Here is a 20,438-nt window from a genome sequence, read left to right on the forward strand (position 1 = left end):
CAGTCACCCCATCCTGGAACCCCAAGCAGCTTTTCTCCTGTTCCAAGCTCGTTCTTCTCCTGCTTCTATGAGGGGGTAGGGGAGGTCAGAGGCAGCCAAGCAGGGTAGCAGTCGGGGTCTGTTTTCTGACCAGGGAGCCCTAAGGGCCCCAGGAGTGTTAGGGGTGAGATGAAGTTCTTAGGAAGGAATACCCTCAGTAAGAGAGAGAGAGAGAGAGGCTGAGGATTGTGCAATAAAAACCATTGGAAAGGAAAGCATCTTGGAATGGCTTTATGATGGCAAAAACCAGGGGTGCTACAGAAGGAGAATGGGATGAATAGAACTCTAAAGTCTATCCTGCTCCCTCCTGGCATCTAAAGTCACCTGTTTCCTTGAGCTTCTGTGGTTTACAGGGCCCAGGCAGCAGTTGGAGGAGGTGAAGGGAGTTGGGGGGAATTGGGGCACCAGAGGTGGGAGGGGGAGAGAGACAGATAGAAAGGAAGACAGATAAAGAGAGATAGAGACAGATGGACAAAGCAGGTTGGTTCAGCACATTGTCATAAAGAGGGTTCTATGAGGTGCCATGAAGAACTTAAACCCTGGAGCCAGATGATGCTCCTGTGCAAAGCCAGAGTTGCGGAGATTGCTCAATGTGATGGTAGCTTCTTGCTCTCCTCTTGGGTAGAATGAAACTGGAGGATCTCGGCCTGGCCAATGTGGTCTGGGGAGGGAAAAGGTCAGAGAGGAAGGGTCAGTACCTACAGTCAATACTGAAGTGGGCTTTCATTTCACTCCTAGTCCCCTGGTCTACTTCCCACCCCAAAATCCTGCTTTTGGGCAGCCGTGAGGATCACACCTCCAGAAGCAGGGGCAGGAGGGAAGCCACCATGTTCACCTTCCAGGAGTTCACCTCGCCTCCGATGACCCCAGAGAAGGACAGCCAATGGCACTGTGCTGGGCAGTAAGCACTGGGGAGCCTGGAGTGAGGGGCTAAGGATAGCGGCCAGTGGTGCCTGGGGCCCTTTCTCCCCCCCTCCTCTTTCCACTTAGTGCCATGCTGAGCATGTGAGCCTGAGCTTTGTGAGCCCACCGGTTAACCCCTCCCCCACACCCCCCGCCCACTTTGAGCACCAGAAAATCTGTTCCCTCCATTAACTGAATTAATTAATTCATTTTTAATCCACAAACCAAACAGCTTTTCCTAGGGACCCCTATCCAGTTGAGGATGAATCTGGATGGAGTGTGGCCCTGAGTCCAGAGAATTGGATCCTGGTCCTTGCTCTGCTCCCTTGATTTGGTATGTGGCCCTGGGGAAATTGCTTCCCTTCTCTGAGCCCTTCCCTTCTCCCCAGTGTCACTTTGAAATGAGATGTGCCCCTGCTGCACTCAGGGCCAGAAGTAAGGTGGAACAGGTTGGAACAGCCGGAGTTCCAGGGTAGGAATAGTGGATCCAAGGCCCCGCCTGCCTGGGGCTGACCAGCTCTGTTCCCGGCCCTGTCCGAATCTTTGGTCACCATTAATCACAGCTCCATCTCCCTCAAGTTACCCCTCCCCTAGGCCCTGGGCTATGTGCTTCTCTGGTGGCTGGCCAGCCCCCCTCTCCTCCCTCACTCTGTGGAGAGCCTGCTTACTGGTGGGATAAGGCCGCGGTGGAGGAGGTGGAGGTGATGGGAGTTGCAGAGCCAGTGGGGTGGTGGGGAGGTGGCACTCCGGTAAGAATTTTTTTTTTAATTTTCATCACTGGCTGCCCATTCCTACTCAGTCAGTCAATCAATCGTATTCATTTAGCACTTAACTGTGAACAGAGAACTATACTAAGCACTTGGGGGAGTTCAATATAACAATATAACTGTGGCAAGGTCATTTGTTTCTCCCCTGACTGAAGCCAGGAGCAGGACATCTTACCTGGTTTCTCATCAGCTGGTGGAGGCGCCTGCTTGGGTATCTGTGCGTAGAGGCTACAACAAACCACAGAGGCAGAAAGGGGGTTTTCTTTTCAGTTGGGTTTAAGGATGTTGATGGGGGTCGGGAAAGGGCCAGGGGGAGTGGTGGAGGTTAACCAGCAGCTGATTCGGGCTGTGGGCTGGAACCCTTCAGCCACCTCTCCCAACTCCCTCCTCTTATCTTCCTTCCTCCCGCTCCACCTGTCCCAGTGGGTGAGTAGGAAAGGTATGGGAGCTCACCTGGCCTGCCTGCAGTGCCCAAGGGTGTGGCCCCGGGAGGCGAGGCCCACGACTTGCTGGGAGATCTGAGTGAGGAGTCGCTCCTTGGCCTCCGGCCCTGGGGCCTGGGGTCTGGGCAGGAGGTGAGCGACTGCTGAATGGAGCAGCTCCAGGACCAGGTCTTTCTCTGCAGATCAGGAGAAAGGCAAGAGGGTGATATATGGGAGCAGAGCGTGCTTAAGGCCTGGTACCCCCATTCATTCATTCATTCATTCAATCGTATTTATTGAGCGCTTACTGTGTGCAGAGCACTGTACTAAGCGCTTGGGAAGTACAAGTTGGCAACATATAGAGACGGTCCCTATCCAACAGTGGGCTCAAGTCTAGAAGGGGGAGACACACGACAAAGCAAAACATATTAACAAAATAAAATAAATAGAATAAATATGTACAAGTAAAATAAATACATAAATAGAGTAATAAATATGTACAAACATATATACATATATACAGATGCTGTGGGGAGGGGAAGAAGGTAAGGTGGGGGGGATTGGGAGGAGGAGAGGAAGGAGGGGGCTCAGTCTGGGAAGGCCTCCTGGAGGAGGTGAGCTCTCAGCAGGGCTTTGAAGTGAGGAAGAGAGCTAGCTTGGCCTATGTGTGGAGGGAGGGCATTCCAGGCCAGGGGGATGAAGTGGGCCGGGGGTCGACTGCGGGATAGGTGAGAACGAGGCACAGTGAGGAAATTAGCAGCAGAGGAGCGGAGGGTGTGGGCTGGGCTGTAGAAGGAGAGAAGGGAGGTGAGGTAGGAGGGGGCGAGGTGATGGACAGCCTTGAAGTCGAGGGTGAGGAGTTTTTGCCTGATGCACAGGTTGATTGGTAGCTACTGGAGATTTTTGAGGAGGGGAGTAACATGCCCAGAGCATTTCTGCACAAAGACCATCTGGGCAGCCGTGTGAAGTATGGGTTGAAGTGGGGAGAGACAGGAGGATTGGAGATCAGAGAGGAGGCTCTCGACCCCCTTGGCGTCACTCTTGTAATGGGGTTTCCTGGCCTGCCCTGCTGGAGTGCATCCTCTTCCTTCTGGAGAGGGTTCTGGGGCTTCACAGTCCAGGGGCAAGAGGGGGAGCTGAGTGGGAGGGGGCTGGGCCCAACCATTCATCCTCCATAAATGGGACCAAACCAGCCCCTGTCTGCTGGGGGATAGGGAGAGAGCTGAGGGGCAGACCCAGAGGGCAGTTTTGTCCGTGGGGGTGGTGGGTCATCCCTCACCCCTCGGTCCGGCTGAGAGGAGCCAGTACTGGATCGCCTTCAAGGAGTCTGTCCGCAGGATCTGACAAAGTAGCTCCAGGATCTGTTGGTAGGAAGAGTGGGGTGCTGTGGGGTGGCGTGTCTGGGTCAGACTGAACAGGCTCTTGGGGCCGTCCAGGTGACCGTCCCCAGACCCTGAGACCAGTTCCAGCCTCCAGGGAACTTAGGAGTTTTCTCCGGCTAAGGTCAGTATCGAGTGGGGAACCAGGTAGGGGTGGACAGTGAACAGAAACCTCTCCACCAAGGCAGGTTCTTCAAGGACCACGAGTTGTGTCACCTTTTGGCAAAATTGGAACTTTCATGGGACCGACTCTCATCACTTGGGGTTGGGGGTGACAGAAACCCGGTCTGCGTGGGTGTGTGGATGAGTGTGTGTGTGTGTGTGTGTGTGTGTGTGTGTGTGCATGTGTGCGACTGCCCTGCATCATGGATGTGAGCTAGTGTTACTGCCAAGACACAGGGTGGCGGTCACTCCCTGTTTGTGTGCATAGTGTGCTACTGGACACAGGGGAAGCAGCACAGCTTCGTAGAAAGAACACAGGAATAGGAATCAGGAAACCTGGGCTCTATTCCTGGCTCCATGACTTGCCTGCTCGGTGACCTTGGATGTGTCACTTATCCTCTCTGAATCTCAGTTTCCCTATCTGTAAAATGGGGATTAAGCTGCTTCTCTCCATCCCTCTTAGACTGAGCTCCAATTTGGATTGCATCTGATCTAATTTTCTTCAATCTACTCCAATCCTTAGTACAGCTGTCGGCACATAAGAAGTTCCATTATTAGAAGAACAAATCAATCCATCAGTGGTATTTATTAACTGCTTACTATGTACTATGGGAGAGTACAATTACAACAACAAATGCTTAATTCTCTCCAGAATTCCTGGATGGAAGTCTGACTGACCTTGTATCAAACCCTATTATTCTTCTATCTCCCCTATCCGTAATCTATTTTAATGTCTGTCCCCCTCTGTAGACTATAAGCTCTCTGCAGGCAGGGTTGACAACTACTAACTCGGTTGTATTGTATCAATCAATATATGGTATTTACTGTTTACTAAGTTCTAGAGAGAGTACAATACAGCATGCGATATGATTTTCTACTCTCCCAAGCACTTAGTACCGTGCTCTGCACATAGTAAGTGCTCTATAAATACCATTGATTGATTGATTGAAGGATGGTGGGAGGTGGAAATGGTGGACAAGATTCTCTCTCCCTATCTCTCCTCTGGGCAGAATCCCACCCCACTGGAGCCTACAGAGGGAATCAAGTTCCAGTGTTACCCTCTTCCATAGCTTCCCCTGCCTTACCAGCAGCTCTTGGTCTTGGAAGAGCATGGCAGGGCCCTGGTTTTTATTTCTGTTATGGGGGCGGCGGCTGAGGCGGCGTGCTCGGCTGGTGATGGCCCGGGAGGAAGCCGGGATGAGCCGCCCGGTATCAGCTGAATACTGAGCCATCCTGCGGCGCTCTTCTCTCTGCAGGGACAACATGAGCAGCCAAAGGTGGCTGGGCAGAAATGGCAGAGGGGAGGGAGAAGGGCCACCAAGATGATCAGGGTAATGGAGGTTTATCCCAATGCAGAGAGACAGCAGTCTGGAAAGAGACACACTAAGGCAGAACACGATTGGGACCCGTAAAATCGTGGGGATAAACACACAGCTCCAGGATGAGGGGAACCCCTTGGAGCTAAGAGGAGTAGGGTCAAAACCAATAAAAGGAAACACTTCTTCACCCAAAGTGACCTAAGGTAAGTTACTTCTCGCGCCTCAGTAACCTCACCCATAAAATGGGGATTTAGACTGTCCCCATGTAGGACATAGACTGTGTCCAACCTGATTGACTTGTATCTATCCAGTGCTTAGTACTGTGCCTAGCACTAAGTAAGCACTTAACAGATACCATTTTTAAAAAAACCAATTTCCTCCGGAAATTGGCGGCTGAAAATAGCAGCAGGATCAAGAGGGGTTTGGGTAGTATGGCGGACAAATTATTAAAGGGAAATTGTAGGGTTATAGAGGGGAAATAAAAAAGGGTGCTAGGTGGGCCCCAAATAATCTCTAATGGTCCATCACTACCATGATATGAATATATAGTAGGCATCCATGGCCCACTTCCTCCAAACATCCTGATGCCCCAGTTGAAGACATAATCCTGGGCTGAGTGGACCGCTGAGCCTGGCCCAGGTTGATGCTCTGTCTAGATTGGTATTGTGTCCAGTCTGATGGGAGCGGGGAGAGCTTTCACTATTCATTCATTCATTCATTCTTTCAATCACATTTATTGAGCACTTACTGTGTGTGTGCAGAGCACTGTATTAACACTCAGGCTCCTCTGCCGCTAACTTCCTCACTGTTCCTCGTTCTCACCTGTCCCACTGTCGACCCCTGGCCCAAGTCCTACCTCTGGCCTGGAATGCCCTCCTTCCACACATCTGCCAAACTAGCTCTCTTCCTCTCTTCAAAGCCCTACTAAGAGCTCACCTCCCCCAGGAGGCCTTCCCGGACTGAACCTCCCTTTTCCTCTACTCTTCCCCTACCATCACCCCCACTCCCTCCCTTTGCCCTACCCCCTTCTTCTCCCCACAGCACTTGTGTATATTTGTTACTCTATGTTTTTAATGATGTGTATATATCTATAATTCTATTGATAATAATAATTATTATGGCATTTTTTAAGTGCTTACTGTGTGCAAAGCACTGTTCTAAGCGCTGGGGAGGATACCAGGTGATCAGGTTGTTCCATAGGGGGCTCACAGTCTTCACCCCACTTTACAGATGAGGTAACTGAGGTGCAGAGAAGTTAAGTGACTTGCCCAAAGTTACATGGCTGAAAAGTGGCAGAGTGGGGATTTGAACCCATGACCTCTGACTCCAAAGCCCGGGCTCTTTCCACTGAGCCATGCTGCTTCCATGCTGGAGCTTCCCCATCAATTTTGATGGTATTGACATTTGTCACTTGTTTTGTTTTGTTGTCTGTCTCCCCCCTCTAGACTGTGAGCCCATTGTTGGGTAAGGACTGTCTCTTTCTGTTGCCAAATTGTACTTTTCAGTGCTTAATACAGTGCTCTGCCCACAGTAAGCGCTCAATAAACATGACTGAATAAATGAATGAATAAAAGTACAATTCAGCAACAAATAGAGACAATCCCTGCCCAACAACAGGCTCACAGACTAGAAAGGGGGGAGACAGACATCAAAACAAGTAAACAGGCATCAGTAGCATCAATATAAATAAATAGAATTATAGATATATGCACATCATTAATAAAATGAATAGAATAATAAATATGTGTATATATACACAAGTGCTGTTGTGGGGAGGGGGTAGAGAAGAGGGAGTGAGTCGGGGAGAAGGGGAGGGGAGGAGGAGCAGAGGAAAAGCCGGGCTTAGTCTGGGAAGGACTACTGGAGGAGGTAAGCTTTCAGTAGGGGTACTTGTTAAAGTGCTTACTATGTGCTAAGCACTATTCTAAGCACAGGAGTAGATACAAGGTAATCAGGTTGTCCCATGTGGGGCTTACAGTCTTGATCCCCATTTTACAGAGGAGGTAACTGAGGCCCAGAGAAGTTAAGTGACTTACCCAAAGTCTCACAGCTGACAGGTGGCGGAGCTGGAATTAGAACCCACGACCTCTGACTCCCAAGCCTGGGCTTTTTCCACTAAGCCACACTGCTTCTCACTGTCACCGGACAGAAGCAGTGATACCCCAAGGCGATTCCACAGGAGGGTGCCAGGGCAGTCAGGGAGCTGAAGGCTGCAGGAGATCCATTTTCCCTCTTTCCATCCCCATGTCCCTCCAGGAAAAGCTGGCTTGGAGGGCAGTATCTCCATCCCAGCTCCTAGGAAATGCAGCTTGGAGGAATGAACTTCCTGAATATTAATCCACAGAAAACGCATCCACTCCTAAGTATCCCCGTGGCTCCACACTCACCTCCTCCTCCTCCTCCTCTTCCTCTTTCACTGCTTCCTTGGGCACAAAGGAGGCCACTTTGATGGCCAGCTCCCTCAGGGCCTCTCGCCATGCCTCAGACAGAGAGCCTGGACATGGGGCAATGAGAGGACCTGTCAGTTCACACTCCTTGGCTTCCACTGTTCCTCCCGCCCAGGTGGCCATAGTGGATGAAGTGGGTGGTTATGTGGGGTGGTTTTGCCCCCCAAGGCGGTGCCCACCCAAGCACCTGAGTAAGGCCAGGGTACAGTTAGCATGGCAGAGCAGCAGGGAGGAAGTCAGCCGCACCACCCCTCCAGCCAGTGGAGGGGAAATTGGGGGCTCCCAGAACCCTTCACCCACACCGGCAGTTACTACACCGTTAACTGTCCTCAGTAGGTAGTTCTGGGTAAGACCTCCCTCTGGCTGCTGCCACCGTCTTTCACCACCACCACCTATCTTGGGGTGTGTTGGATCTGAGAGTCTCACACCTGAAAAACCACTAGATCCCAGGACAGAGAAAGACTTAGAAGACAGTGTTGGTGGTGATGAAGGTAAGAATAAAGGACATGGGACAAACTCCCCTTCCCCTTTCTGAACCTCCCTCTCTGCCTCTCCTCTCCTTCACTTTTTGCTTCTCTCCATCTCTCATTCCATCCTCCCCGGCTCTCCATCTTTGTGGTCCCACCCGTGCCCAACTTAAGCCGATCCTTGATGCCCAACTTGCACCTGATCCCCGGGCCCTGCCACCCTCACAGGGTCTCAGGTTGGGAAGGAATCTTTCTGTGAGAGGGCATCTCTTCTCATCGAATTTCTGACAAGGAAAATTAGACAGACCTCACTCCTCCATTGGGGGTTTGATGCCCTGGAGCCCCCCTCCTGCCCCCAAGGAGGGATGGTAAGTATGCAAAGGGAAGGGGCGTAGGGGAAAGAAAGTAGGAGAAGTTACCCCACTCTTCAATCCTGCAGTCTGGAAATCTGGTCTCATTTTCTGAGCCATCCTACCCAGGTCCTCCCTCCCACCCCGACCTGAGCCTACAGGGAGACTGAAACTGACCGGTGGGGAGCCAGGGCTCCAGGTTGGAGCGCGGGTCGCCAATGGGCCTCTGGATCTCAGGGACCCCCATCAGGCTGGGCATGAGCTGGCTGGGGAGTCTGGGGAGTGGTGAGGCCGGGTCCAACCAGTCGTCTTTCACCACGCAGATAGGGTGACCGCTCAGGCCTGAGGGACACAGGGAGAGAGAGAAAGAGGGGTGAGTCCAAGGACTGGTCTGCTTCCCAAGAAAGATGTCAAAGAGGCAGGGGTGGCAGGCCCTGGCTGTCAGGGGAAGAGTCCACTTACCTTGGATGTGGGTCACCCTGTGTGGGTGCGGGTTGTGGCGGGAGAAGAAGGAGTGGTGGCTGAGGCGGCCGAAGCGGGAGGCGCTCTGAGATGGTGGGGGGCGGGGGGCCGATGGGGGTGGGACCATTAGGTCTAGCTTCTCACGGAGAAGTTCAGCCTCCTTCCTTCTGAGAGGGCTGGAGCCGGGGCCAGAGCCAGAGCCAGAGCCAGGGCCAGGGCTCTGCTCCTTCAGACTCTTGTCTGCCCTTGGAGAAAAGGAAAAAATAAGCCAAGAAGAAATGGGTCACTCTCTCTTCCAGCCAGTGGCCTCTCCCCATGCCAGAAACTACACCCCTAGCTTGGGTCCCCAGCACCCAGGGTATAGTCCATTCCAGATGAACACCCGATGCCAGATTCCAGGGTTTTCCTTCCCCCAGGGATGGTGGCCAAGGCCTTGTTCCCCCCAGGGGGATTTGCTGTCTCATGCCCAGAGTCCATTCCCAGACCAGAGAAATCCAGGCTAGTTGATACTTCCCTCTTCCAGGTGATTGGGAAACCTTGAGGGGTAGAGGTTTGGGGGCCCCCCAGGGTGCCCCCATCTTTCCACCAGGAGCGATCTCCAAACTGCAGGTCAAGAAGGCTGATACCAACCTGGCATTTTGAGCCACATGGAGAAGAAGAGAAGGCAATTTAAATGGACCCTCAAGTCACAGGTGGGCTGGGGGAAACTGGTCGAGCACATCTATGATTGTTGAGCTGAGGTGTGGTGTCCACCTTCCCCACTGCTTCCTGGGAATGCGCTGGGGTTGTGTATATGTTTGATGGGGGGTGGGGTGTGTGTGTGTGTGTGTGTCTGTGTGTGTGTCTTTGTGTCTGTGTGACTGTGTGTCTGTGTGTGTGTGTGTGTTGCTCTGAAACTTGCCAGACCTGATCTGCAGGAGGGTAGTGAGAGGGAGTGGATTTAGGGGGGCTTGAAGGAGGAGCGTCCTCAGCTACTAGTCAGACTAGGAGCACCAGCACAAGCGTGGCAATTCTGGGTTCACGCTTGGCTGAGTCCCTCTGCTGGGGAACGCCACGCCAGGGTTTGTCCCAGCATAGCGGGCTGTTGGCCCTCTGCCTTCGCTCTGGACTGGGGGCTGGCCCAGCAGAGGACCAGAGGTCGCTAGAAAGAGGCAGGGTGGGCTAGTGGCTGTGTCCAGACCCAGGGTGCAAAAGGCCCAAGCTTGTTAAGAGTTAGCACTTTGTCATGTGGGAACTCAGGTCCCTGCCTGGACTCCATGCTTCTGTCTACTCCTGGCTTGCCGTTTCTTCTCCAAACACCACCCCTGTTGACTTTCCATGCAGCTGGTGGCAATCTTTCTGGTCTAGTAATGCCTTTTTGCCTTAACCATGGGGGTCCCACAACTGCATCCCCTCCCGCCTCCTCCCTCCACCCTAGGTCTGCCCTCAGAGGGCTGGCCTACTTCAGAAACTTACACTTGGGGTGGACTGAAAGGCTCTGGACTTCTCCCCTCTGTGGCCATTTTGGGATTTCTAGAAACATAAACAACGGTGATGGGTGATTCATTCATTCATTCAATTGTATTTCTTGAGCACTTACTGTGTGCAGGACAATGTACTAAGTGCTTGGGAGAGTACAATATAACAGACACATTCCCTGCCCACAATGAGCTCACAGTCTAGAAGGGAAGGCAGACATTAATATAAATAAATATAAAAAATATATTACAGATATGTACCTAGGTGTTCTGAGGCTGGAGTGGGGGATAAATAAAGGGAGCAAGTCAGGGAAATGCAGAAGGGAGTGGGAGAAGGGGAAAGGAAGGCTTCATCAGGGAAGGCCCTTTGGAGGAGGTGTGTCTTCAATAAGACTTTGAAGGAGGGGAGAGTAATTGTCTGTCAGATATGAGGAGGGAGGGTGTTCCGATCCAGAGGTAGGACATTGGAGAGCAGTCAGTGGCAAGATAGACTAGATCAAGGTACAGGGAGAAGGTTAGCACTAGAGAAGCCAAGTGTCCAAGCTGGGTTGTAGTAGGAGAATAGCGGGGTAAAATAGGAAGGGGCAAGGTTACATGGCCCAGCTTCTCTCTCTCATTAGAACAGTGTTCTGCACACAATACAGTGTCCTATATACAGGAGGTTCTCGATCCAATGCTCTAAACACGGTAAACATGCAGTACTGTGCCATTACCCTAGTAGAGTTCAGGACCAAGCCCTTCAAACAGTAAGTGCCCAGTCCAGTGGTCTGCACCCAGTGGGCACCCAGTGCTGGTAGTCCTACTAGAATGTGACATTATGGAGTACAATTTGGAGGTCTAGGAGAATGGAGTTACTATATTATGGCTGGCTGCGAACTGGTCAAAAGGTAATGCAGTTTTGCCAGAAATGCCTTCTAGAGCTGTTAATAGTAGTTCATTAACATGGTAAGAGGAACCATTTGCAACCAGTTAAAATTCACTGTTTACTGGAAACTAATTTTAAGCACTTGGAAATTGGTTTCCCTTTAGAGGTAAGTGAACTCTCATACACTTATGGTAAGTACCAAAAAAGGGTTAGAGAAAGGGCCAGAAAATATAGAAGGTTTCTACGTGAAAAGCCTTCCCCAAAATTTTCTTGCATCTCACCCAGTGTGATAGAAGTCATGTACTTACTTCAATTGTTTGCACACCATGTTTCCCCTAACCACTTATTTACCACTGAAACAGTGGTTAAGCCAATACAGTTTTTTTTGGTCCATGGTGGAGTCTCCATTCCACAATGATTAGTGATGATGTGAGTCTCTTCACATCCCTGATGTTCATGGAGGCCAAGATTTGAGGCTCATGGCTGACCACAGACTTGTTCAGCCCTATTTGCAGAGTCAGTCATGTGTTGCCTAACATATTTTTAATTCACAGCAGCAATGCACTTATCCTCCAAAGACCAGAAGCCACAAAGCAGATCTGATGCCAGAATGACCTGTTTCCCTTAAATTCCCAAGCACTGGTGTCAATGGAGCATGCCCTGAGAGTGGCCTTCAGTTCATCTTGGCTCCTTTTCCTGTGGTCTGGGGAGCGGACTCCCTTGGTGAGCATCTTGGGCATCTTCTCATTGTTCATTGTTCATTTATACCTGCTGACTGCACCACTGCAGATGAGTTCCAGTCACCCTCACCTTGACGTGGGTGATTCCACATTGTAGCAGGATCTTGGGGTGCAAGCTTCCGTTTTGCCATTTAATACTGGTTAGTGACCTCAGTAGCACTGATGAATGGAATCAGTCAGGCTGTTTGTTTTGTTTGTTTGTTTGTTTTTAATAGTATTTGTTAAGCACTTGCTATAGGCTAGGCACTGTACTAAGTGCCTAGGTAGATACAAACTAGTCAGGTTGGACATAGTCCATGTCCCACATGGGGCTCACAATCTTAACCCCCATTTTATAAATGAGGTAATTGAGGCCCAGAGAAGTGAAGTGCCCAAGATCACACAACAGACAAGTGGCAGAGCCAGGATTAGAACTCAGGTCCTTCTGACTCCCAGCCCTGTGCTCTAACCACCAGGCCACCCTGCTTCTCATGCTATTTATTAGGGCACCAGTGTGGTGTTTCGGGCTGTCAGCCATTCAGCAGTTTTGGGATGACAGTAGCACATTAAAGATGGCAGTCTTTGCCTTCTGGCTGACTCTTCTTCCTCTCAGAGCCAATGTTCCAGATTTCCTAATCCTGCTGCTGCCCACACCAAGGTGCATAGGTGATGTTGACATCAACAACAGCATTTTGTGAGAGCAGCCACCATGTAGCAGAATTTGTGGCTATATGTAAGGTGCAAATCATCATGGAGCCTTGGAACAGGCAGTTGCCGTGGGCTTCAACTGGAGCACCCTGTTGGTTGTTTTCAGTCCGAATGCTGACCCAAAGCCTATAGAAGCTCGTGCAAGGCCTCCGGTGCACAATTTTATGTCTTGAAGTGTTGGCCACCTCTATGTAACTCAGCTACAAGTATTAGCATGCATTTGAGGGTTTTTGCAAAGTTGTTGCAAGTTCAAAGGGCCACCATCTAGGCGATTACTGTATGTGGAAGCTACAAGCCACGGCTTTCAACATATCAGTCAGCAAGGTGGAAAACACCGTGATAACAAATATGTGTGTGTGTCTCTTGCGGGGAGTGGGATAGTAAATAGAAAGCGATACTTAATGCAGTCCTTAGAACTTGAAGTTGATACCACTGGAAGATTTTCAGGACTAGGAAGCAGTGTGGTCTAGAGGAAAGAGCAAGGGCCTGGGAGTACGAGGTTCTGGTTCTAATCCTGGAAATGCTGCTTCTTTGCTGGGTGACCTTGGTCAAGTCACTTAATTTCTCTGTGTCTCAGTTATCTTATCTGTAAAATCAAGCCCTGTTCTCCATCCTACTTGGACTGTGAGCCCTGTGCATGAAAGGAATTAATTTATATCTACCCCGACGCTTGGAACAGTGCTTGACACATAGTAAGTGCTTAACAGATGCCTTAATTATTACATACTGTCTTATGGCAGGAATGTCTGTACCATGCCCTGCACACAGAATGCACTCTGTACCTACTGCTGTTGGTGAAGATGAGGAGGAGAGGAAGAGGTGAGGAAATGAGCTAGATTGTAAGCTCCTTGAGGGTATGAGAAGCAGCATGGCCTAGGAAATAGAGCAAGGATCTGGGAGACAGAAGGATTTGTGTTCTAATCCCAGCTCTGCTACTTGCCTGCCGTGTGACCTTGGGCAAGTCACTTTATTTCTCTGTGCCTCAGTTCCCTTCCCTGTAAAATGGGGATTAAGACTGTGAGCCCTGTGTGGGACATGGACTGTGTCCAACCTGATTGTCTTATATCTACCCCAGCATTTACTATAGTGTCTGGCACAAAGTAAATGCTTAACAAATGCCACAGTTATCATTATTATTATTATGCCAACTAAATCACTGTGCCAGTCACCTAGAGTTTAATCCCATTTGGAAGGACTTAAACCCTTGACTCAGGATCTGTGTCCCTAAGCAGGGAATCTAGTCAACAGCACACAAACAAGAAAGGCTCAGAAACCATGGTAGAGAACAAAGGCAGAGAACCCTTTGAAGTACCCTTTTCCAGAATTGTTTGTAGAAGGGCAGTAGTGCAGAGCTGATATGCTATGGAACCCCAGCCAGAGCAAACAGCAGCAAAAGGAACAAACAGTCTGAGTCTTCTCAGGTCACAGAAAGACAGGGAGGTAATGGGAGCAGACATAATAATATTGGTATTTGTTAAGCGCTTACTATGTGCCAAGCACTGAAATAAGGTGACTGGAAACTTGGTCACCTCAGGTGGGACAGGAATGGGCCAGAAGTGGGACAGAGGAGGCACAGGAGAGAGAAGCATGGAGGAGGACAAGTTAACCCAGAGCCGAGACTACCTCCTCTGCCTGGGCTGTGGCAAACTGACCCATCAAACTGACCCATTCTGGGCTGTGTGGGTGTGCATTGCAGCTGCAAGACTGATTGGCCCCCTCTAGACTGTAAGCTCGTTGTGGGCAGGGAATGTGTCTGTTATATTGTTATATTGCATTCTCCCAAGTGCTTAGTACAACAGTACTCTGCACACAGTAAGTGCTCAATAAATATGATTGATTGACTGACTGATAACCATGGTCATGGTGTCGGAGCCTGCACAGCTACAGAGCTGCAAGACCCCAGGACTCACTGGGCAGCTGCAGCCTCCGAAGCTGAGGTTCTGCTCAGAGTGGACAGGAATCATGTCTATCAACTCCATTGTATTGTACTCTCCCAAGAGTTTAATACACTGCTCTGCATATAGTAAGTGCTCAATAAATACCATTGACTGACCGATTGATCTGCATGCTCACCAGAACAATGGCAGGGCTGCTGTGGGTCTCTCTGCTTTCCTCCCCTGAGACTGAGGAGTGGTGGGGGGAGCTTGCCTCTACCTCCCTACCTGACTCTCCCAATGCTCAAGATACTTCTAGACTGTGAGCCCACTGTTAGGTAGGAACTGTCTCTATATTCATTCAGTAGTATTTATTGAGCGCTTACTGTGTGCAGAGCACTGTACTAAGCACTTGGCAACATATAGAGACGGTCCCTACCCAACAGTGGGCTCACAGTCTAGAAATGTTGCCAACTTGTACTTCCCAAGTGCTTAGTACAGTGCTCTGCACTCAGTAAGTGCTCAATAAATATGATTGAATGAATGAATGAATGAATATTTTTGCATCTCAGTCCACTATTTATTATGTTCAAGTTTTTGGAGGGTAGGAAAGTATTTTGAAGGTTCTAAAGCAGGAGGTCAGGCAGATCACAACAGTCTTACCACATTCACTCAGGACTCCTAGTCCTCTCATATATCTACAATTATATTAATTTATATTGATGCCTGTTAACTTGTTTTTTTTTGTCTGTCTCCCCCCTTCTAGACTGTAAGCCCGGTGTGGGCAGGGATTGTCTCTCTTTATTACTGAACTGTACTTTCCTCCAAGTGCTTAGTACAGTGCTCTGAACACAGTAAGTGCTCAATAAATATGACTGAGTGAATGAATCAAAGTCATTTGGCATTTGCCCCACCTTCAGCCCCACAGCACTTATATACATATCCATAAATTATATATTGCAAATTATCTATTTTGTATCACTGTCTATCTTCCCCTCTAAACTGTAAGCTCATTGTGGGAAGGGAATGTGTCTACCAACTCTGTTGTATCGCATGCTCTCGAGTGCTTAATACAATGCTCTGGACAAAGTAAGCACTCAATAGCATTGATTGATTGATTGATCGATCCAACAGAAAGACAAGCTAAAATTGTAGGGTCAAGCCTGTGGTTCTGTGAAGGAGGAAGGAACCCAGATCTCAGAGACTTGGGGCTTCTGGGGTGAAGCTGTTATTTTCATTCACAAAGTTCATTCATTTCAGGTAGTAATAATAATAATAATAGTAATAATAACTATAATTATGGTATACATTAGGCTAAGCTCTGGAATGGACACAAGGTAATCAGATAGGACATTGTACCTATCTCACACAGAGTTCCTAGTCTGGGGGAACAAGAACAAGTATTTAATCCCCATTTACAGATAGGAAAACTGAAGGTCAAAGAAGTGAAATAACTTGCCCAAGTTCACTGACAAACAGACAATTGGTCGAGCTGCATTAGAACCCAGGTCTCCTGACTTCCAGTCCTATGCTTTTTCCACTCGGCCATGCTGCTTCTCCAAGTGCAATGATTAAGAGCAGAGGAGTGGGCAGGAGGAAGAGGAAGAGGAGCCCAAGTTCTGGAGACTCCCTACTAACAAGAGAGGTCAGTTAGTAGCTTTAAGGTCTACAGAGAGAACAGGGAAGCAAAACATCCAACCACAGGGGATCGTTCACACTTCTGTGGGTCTTGAGAGAGAGTGGTTAAGGTCCCCCAGCCCCTGTCCCTGACACCATGATGCCAGTGTATGGAAGAAGTCTCTCCACAGTGTCCACAGGGACTGAGCCAGATCCCAAAACAGGGAACACCTGCCCAGGAGCAGACCCACCCCTGCTCCCACTCCAGGGAAAGAATCAGGCTTTGGTGTCAATGATCACTGTGAGTGGAGGGGTAAGATGGGGTCGGACATCTGGGAGTTTGGATGGGGGAGGTAAATTTCAAAGAGCTAATGGGGCAGAAAGGCCCAATTCTGGTTTCTTTCCAGCCCTGCTTAGAAGTTCTCCATCTTGTTGGAAATAGAACCGAGCAAGGCAGGAGTCCAACCCAAACACTGGGGAAACAAAGGTAGGAAACTTAGAGGGTCATCATTGTCCCAGTGGAGCTGGCCACAGTGGGCTCCTGTGTTGGGTCCTTGGAGAGGTGAGAGGACTGCAGGGGTGGGGTAGGGGAAGCAGTTTGGAGGTCTCAATCCATGAAGCGAATAATCTACATCCACCACCAATCTTTGGTGTCAGAGGCCCATCCTCACGCTTGCCCCTTCCTCCCACTTTTTCACCACATTGAGCTGGGCTCCACCAAGCCACTCAGTCACATGCTTCCCATTTCCCTCTCCCGGTCAGAAGCCTCCCCATCCACATCCTCTCCCTGGGAGTTGAAACTCTAGGCTCTACACCAGGTACCTGTCCCAGGCCCCTCCCTACTGATCCTCCAAAATGCCGACTCACCAGCGGATGCCCAGGCCGCGATGCCCCACTGGCCCTCAGCCCCCGTCCCGGGCTGAGAGAGCGCAAAGGGTGAAATAGCCCACTGCGCCCAAGTTCTGAGAAAAGTCTTGTTTGCTCTGTGACTTGCTGAGACAGGGTTGCTAGGTTACCCTTCTCTTGGCAACTGCAGAATCCCCCTACCCCCTACCTCCCTCTCCACCTCCAGCTCCTCTTTCCCCCCTAGATGGTGCCACTAAATAGCTCCACTCCCATTAGGCTCAGTTCCCTCCACTGGCACTGGTGAGATGCTGAAGGCTTCTAGAAGGAAGTGGGGAGGGAGAGAAGAGTTCAGCTGCTGGAATCAGTTTACTGAGACAACCAGACTGGGCCTTCGTCCCCTTTCAGCTGCCAGAATCTCAAAGAGAAATAGAAAGGTGGAAAGGGAAAATAACTAAAGGAAAGAGGAAGAGAGGGGGAGAAAAATAATGGGGAAAAGTGTGTGTGCGCGCGCGAGTGCACGCGCGCGTGCATGGGCACATATTTGGTGTTTTTCCCAATATTAATATATCTAGAGAACAGTGGATCTAGTGGATAGACCATGGGCTGAAAGTTAGAAGGACCTGAGTTCTAATCCTGGGTCTGCCACTTGTCTGCCATGCCTTGAGCAGGTCTGTGCCTCAGTTACCTCATCTGATTAAGGTAACTGGGGATTAAACTGGGGATTAATACTGTAAACCCCATGTGGACTGTAAGCCCCATGTCCAACTTGATAACTTTGTATCTACCCTAATGCTTAGAACAGTGCCTGGCACATAGTAAATGCTTAACAAATACCATTAAAAAAGCAGTAGCTCCTCGCCCTTCTCCATCACTTTCCTGGGAGGTTTACCATGGTTAAGAGCCAACTGACCAGATTGACCAGATTCTTCTGTCCAGATGGACCAGAGTCCAGTTGACCAGATTCTTCTGTGTGCATGGGGAGATCAGTGCCTTGAACCACTGGCTCTCTGGAAGGCCTGGCACCATGTACCATCCCTCAGCCTACTGGCAGTGAGAGAGCAAACAGAAACAGAAGCTGTGTGGGTGGTCTCCCTCAGGGGCAGGCTGGCAGCTGGGGCTTCTGGGCAAATCACCTCCTCAAAAATCTCCAGTGGCTACCAATCAACCTACACATCGGGCAAAAACTCCTCACCCTCGGCTTCAAGGCTGTCCATCACCTTGCCCCCTCCTACCTCACCTCCCTTCTCTCCTTCTACAGCCCAGCCCACACCCTCTGCTCCTCTGCCACTAATCTCCTCGCCATGCCTCGTTCTCGCCTGGCCCACGTCATCCCCCTGGCCTGGAATGCCCTCCCTCCGCACATCTGCCAAGCTAGCTCTCTTCCTCCCTTCAAAGCCCTACTGAGAGCTCACCTCCTCCAGGAGGCCTGAGACTGAGCCCCCTCCTTCTTCTCCCCTTCCTCCCCCTCCCCATCCCCCCCGCCTTACCTCCTTCCCCTCCCCACACCACCTGTATATATGTATATATGTTTGTACGTATTTATTATTCTATTTATTTATATATTTGTACATATTTGTTCTATTTATTTTATTTTGTTAATATGTTCTGTCTTGTTGTCTGTCTCCTCCTTCTAGACTGTGAGCCCCCTGTTGGGTAGGGACCAACTCTATATGTTGCCAACTTGTACTTCCCATGCACTTAGTACAGTGCTCTGCACACAGTAAGCGCTCAATAAATACGATTGAAGGAATGAATGAATGAATGAATGAATGAATGAATGAATGAAATCAGGGACTCCCAGTAAGGCTGTTTGCTGAGAGGGACCTTGATGTGTCTTTGGGTCCAAACCTCTGCCTCCAGGCAAATAAGTAAGTCTTCCCACCGTATCAGGAGATTTTAAGAAAGAGAGGCCGGAAAAAACCCGGTTTTCAGCTGACCTGTCTCCCACCCTAACTCGAACAGTTGCTTTTATGCTGTTTCTTGAATTTTCAGCACAAAGCTTCCTTCCCCGGCAACTTCTCCTACCACGTTCTGCTGCTCAGACACAGCACTAGAGTTCACACAGATGTGGAAGGGCAACGCAGAGGCTCTGGAACAAGTCAGAGACTCCAGGGTTGCTCTAGAATCACATGACATCATCTCTTTATGCTGAGTGCCTAGGGTAACCCTGCAACATTCACTTCACATGAGACCCCTAGTCTGGTATTTCTGAGCGCCATCAGAGGAAGTAACATGGCATAGTGGATAGAGCACAGGCCCGAGAGTCAGAAGCACATGGATTTTAATCCCGGCTCCACCACTTGTCTGCTCTGTGACCTTGGCCAGGACACTTCACTTCTCTGGGCTTCAGTTACCTCATCTGTATATTGGGGATTGAGACTGTGAGCCCCATGCAGGACATGGACTGTGTCCAGCCTGATTTGCTTGTAACCACCCCAACACTTAGTACAGTGACTGGCACATAGTAAGTACTTAATCAATGCCATCATGATCATTATTATTATTACTGTCTAAACAACCTATGTTTCCTAGCTGTTCAGGCTGAGAATCTTTCTCCTTTCTTCAGAATGACTCTGAGTCCTCCTATCTGCCCCACAGACAGCACAGCTGGACTTCTGGAGACCCCAGGCCTCCCACCTCATGCCTGAAGATTCATCACTTCCTGTGCTGAAGAGTTCAAAGGCAACCACCTTCCTCTGAACCAGCAGTCTCATTTCCAGGCATTGTGACCCCCTCCAGGGAAGCTGGGAGTCCAGACCTGCCAAGCTTTGATCCTGAACTTGCCCCTTCCTCTTCTCTACTTTGTACCCAACTGAACAATATCCTGACCTTTCACTACTGGTCTGTCCCTGAACTGAGCTTCTACAGACATCGGGTTCAAACGAAAGTCACTTACTTGGGAAGCAGTGTGGCTCAGTGGAAAGAGCACGGGCTTGGGAGTCAGAGATGAGGGGTTTGAATTCCAGCTCCACCACTTGTCAGCTGTGTGACTTTGGGCAAGTCACTTCACTTCTCTGTGTCTCAGTTACCTCATCTGGAAAATGGGGATTAAGACTGTGAGCCCCCCGTGGGGCAACCTGATCACCTTGTAACCTCCTCAGTGCTTAGAACAGTGCTTTGCACATAGTAAGTGCTTAATAAATGCCATCATTATTATTATTATTACTTACCTGGCCAGGGAGCTTTTAAAGTCACTTACCTTGCCAGGGAGTTTTCAAAAATCTCTTCCATCAATGAGTCAACCAATCAGTAATATTTATTGAGCACTTATTGTGGGTAGAGCAAGTTGGGAGAGTACAATTTAACAGAGTTGACTGACATGGTACCTGTCTGCAACCATTATGTGGGTTTAAAAGCTTTAGACATCTTTCATGGTTTAGGTGCAGTTCTACTTGAAGGCAGAGGGAAGAAGCCTGGCCTAATGGATAGAGCACGGACCTGGCTGTCAGAAGGACCTGAGTTATCATCCCCACTCTGCCACTTTCCTGCCGTGCAACCTTGAGTAAGTCACTTCACTTCTCTGGGCCTCAGTGACCTCATCTGTAAAATGGGGATTGAGGCTGTGAGCCCCATGTGGGACAGGCACTATGTCCAACCTGATTTGCTTGTATCTATCTCAGCTCTTAGTACAGTGC

At 49.7% G+C, this 20,438-nt stretch overlaps 1 protein-coding gene across 2 annotated transcripts; it reads right to left on the minus strand.

The window, feature by feature from the left end:
• Window positions 1-254: 254 nt before the first annotated feature.
• On the minus strand, window positions 255-18,812 carry TBATA (thymus, brain and testes associated). Of its 2 annotated transcripts, none has more exons than XM_038744208.1 (10): window positions 18,741-18,812; window positions 10,173-10,229; window positions 8,718-8,962; window positions 8,433-8,597; window positions 7,378-7,485; window positions 4,758-4,924; window positions 3,411-3,492; window positions 2,163-2,328; window positions 1,885-1,937; window positions 255-700 (listed from the first exon to the last, which is right to left on the minus strand). In XM_038744208.1, the coding sequence occupies exons 2-10, from the start codon at window positions 10,217-10,219 to the stop codon at window positions 627-629; spliced, it is 1,107 nt and encodes a 368-aa protein (XP_038600136.1). In that variant the 5' UTR covers window positions 10,220-10,229; window positions 18,741-18,812; the 3' UTR covers window positions 255-626. The 2 variants fall into 2 exon arrangements, with proteins under 2 accessions (XP_038600136.1, XP_038600137.1); XM_038744209.1 differs by lacking the exon at window positions 18,741-18,812 and adding an exon at window positions 16,825-16,913 and having other exon boundaries at window positions 4,758-4,922; window positions 7,379-7,485.
• Between the last annotated feature and the right edge of the window lie 1,626 nt (window positions 18,813-20,438).

Source organism: Tachyglossus aculeatus, chromosome 3, assembly GCF_015852505.1.
Source record: "Tachyglossus aculeatus isolate mTacAcu1 chromosome 3, mTacAcu1.pri, whole genome shotgun sequence".
In the NCBI taxonomy this organism is placed as follows: Eukaryota; Metazoa; Chordata; class Mammalia; order Monotremata; family Tachyglossidae; genus Tachyglossus; species Tachyglossus aculeatus.

Bases quoted from the DNA above. Each gene is read 5' to 3' on its own strand.
- TBATA (XM_038744208.1), bottom strand. From the start codon at position 10,219: ATGGCCACAGAGGGGAGAAGTCCAGAGCCTTTCAGTCCACCCCAAGT. The intron at 4,925-7,377 runs TGAGTGTGGAGC...TGTTGTCCCTGC, and splicing joins AGAGGAGGAGGAGGAGGAGG to AGAGAGAAGAGCGCCGCAGG. The intron at 2,329-3,410 runs GTGAGGGATGAC...CCTGATCTGCAG, and splicing joins CCTCTCAGCCGGACCGAGGG to AGAAAGACCTGGTCCTGGAG.